The following is a 962-nucleotide window of genomic DNA, read 5'->3' on the forward strand; positions in this document are numbered from 1 at the left end:
TGCTGCTGCTGCTGTTGCTGCGATTCAGGTGTATCTGCTTCTATCATATCAGATATAAATAATTTGTTATTAGTGCTCCGCCTCCTTGGCTTTCTGTCTCCTTCTTCTTCTTCTTCTGTCTCCTCTCCTTCTGTCTCCTCTCCTTCTGTCTCCTCTTCTTCTCTGTCTCCTTCTTCTCTTTCTTCTTCTTCTCTGTCTCCATCTGTCTCCTCTTCTCCTTCTGTCTCTTCTCCTTCTTCTGTCTCCTCTTCTCCATCTGTCTCCTCCTCTTCTCCTTCTGTCTCCTCTCCTCTTTCTGTCTCCTCTCCATCTGTCTCTCTGTCTCCATCTGTCTCCTCTCCATCTGTCTCTTCTCTGTCTCCTTCTCCTTCTTTGTCTGTCTCCTCTCCTTCTTTGTTTATCGATAAACTATGCGGAGAAATAAAAAAAGAGTTATTAGCGGAATGTAATTACGAGAATGAAACTTGTTTTTACTTTCTTTTTTCTCTGCTTCTTCCTCGATACTACAACTATAAAAATATAAATATAAATAAAAATATAAATATAAATAAATATATAAATATAAATAAAAATATAAATATAAATTATTCTCTTATTAATACACCCGCTGTATTCCGGCATCTTACCACCAAACATATACTCACCACACAACTTGTTCGAGCCGTAAACAAACACTGCTGCTGCTGCTGCTGCTGTTGCTGCTGTTGCTGCTGTTGCTGCTGCTGCTTCTGTTGGTGCTGCTGCTGATGATGCTGCTGCTGTTGCTGTTGCTGGTGCTGCTGATGCTGATGATGATGCTGCTGCTGCTGTTGCTGGTGGTGGTGATGATGATGGGGATGCTGCTGCTGCTGTGGCTGCTGCTGCTGCTGATAATCTTGCTGCTGCTGCTTTGACTGCTGCTGCTGCTGTTGCTGCTGCTGCTGCAGCAGCAGCTGCTGCTGCTGCTGCTCTCAAGGGTGAAT

At 43.8% G+C, this 962-nt stretch overlaps 1 protein-coding gene across 1 annotated transcript; it reads right to left on the reverse strand.

The window, feature by feature from the left end:
* Positions 1-43: 43 nt before the first annotated feature.
* EMH_0100590 (uncharacterized protein) lies at positions 44-343 on the reverse strand (the record flags this gene model as incomplete). The annotated part of the gene is made up of 1 exon (XM_038022191.1): positions 44-343. The coding sequence occupies one exon, from the start codon at positions 341-343 to the stop codon at positions 44-46; it is 300 nt and encodes a 99-aa protein (XP_037878045.1).
* Positions 344-962: the final 619 nt, after the last annotated feature.

Source organism: Eimeria mitis, genomic scaffold (genome assembly GCF_000499745.2).
Source record: "Eimeria mitis Houghton genomic scaffold, Emh_scaff11689, whole genome shotgun sequence".
Lineage (NCBI taxonomy): Eukaryota > Apicomplexa > Conoidasida > Eucoccidiorida > Eimeriidae > Eimeria > Eimeria mitis.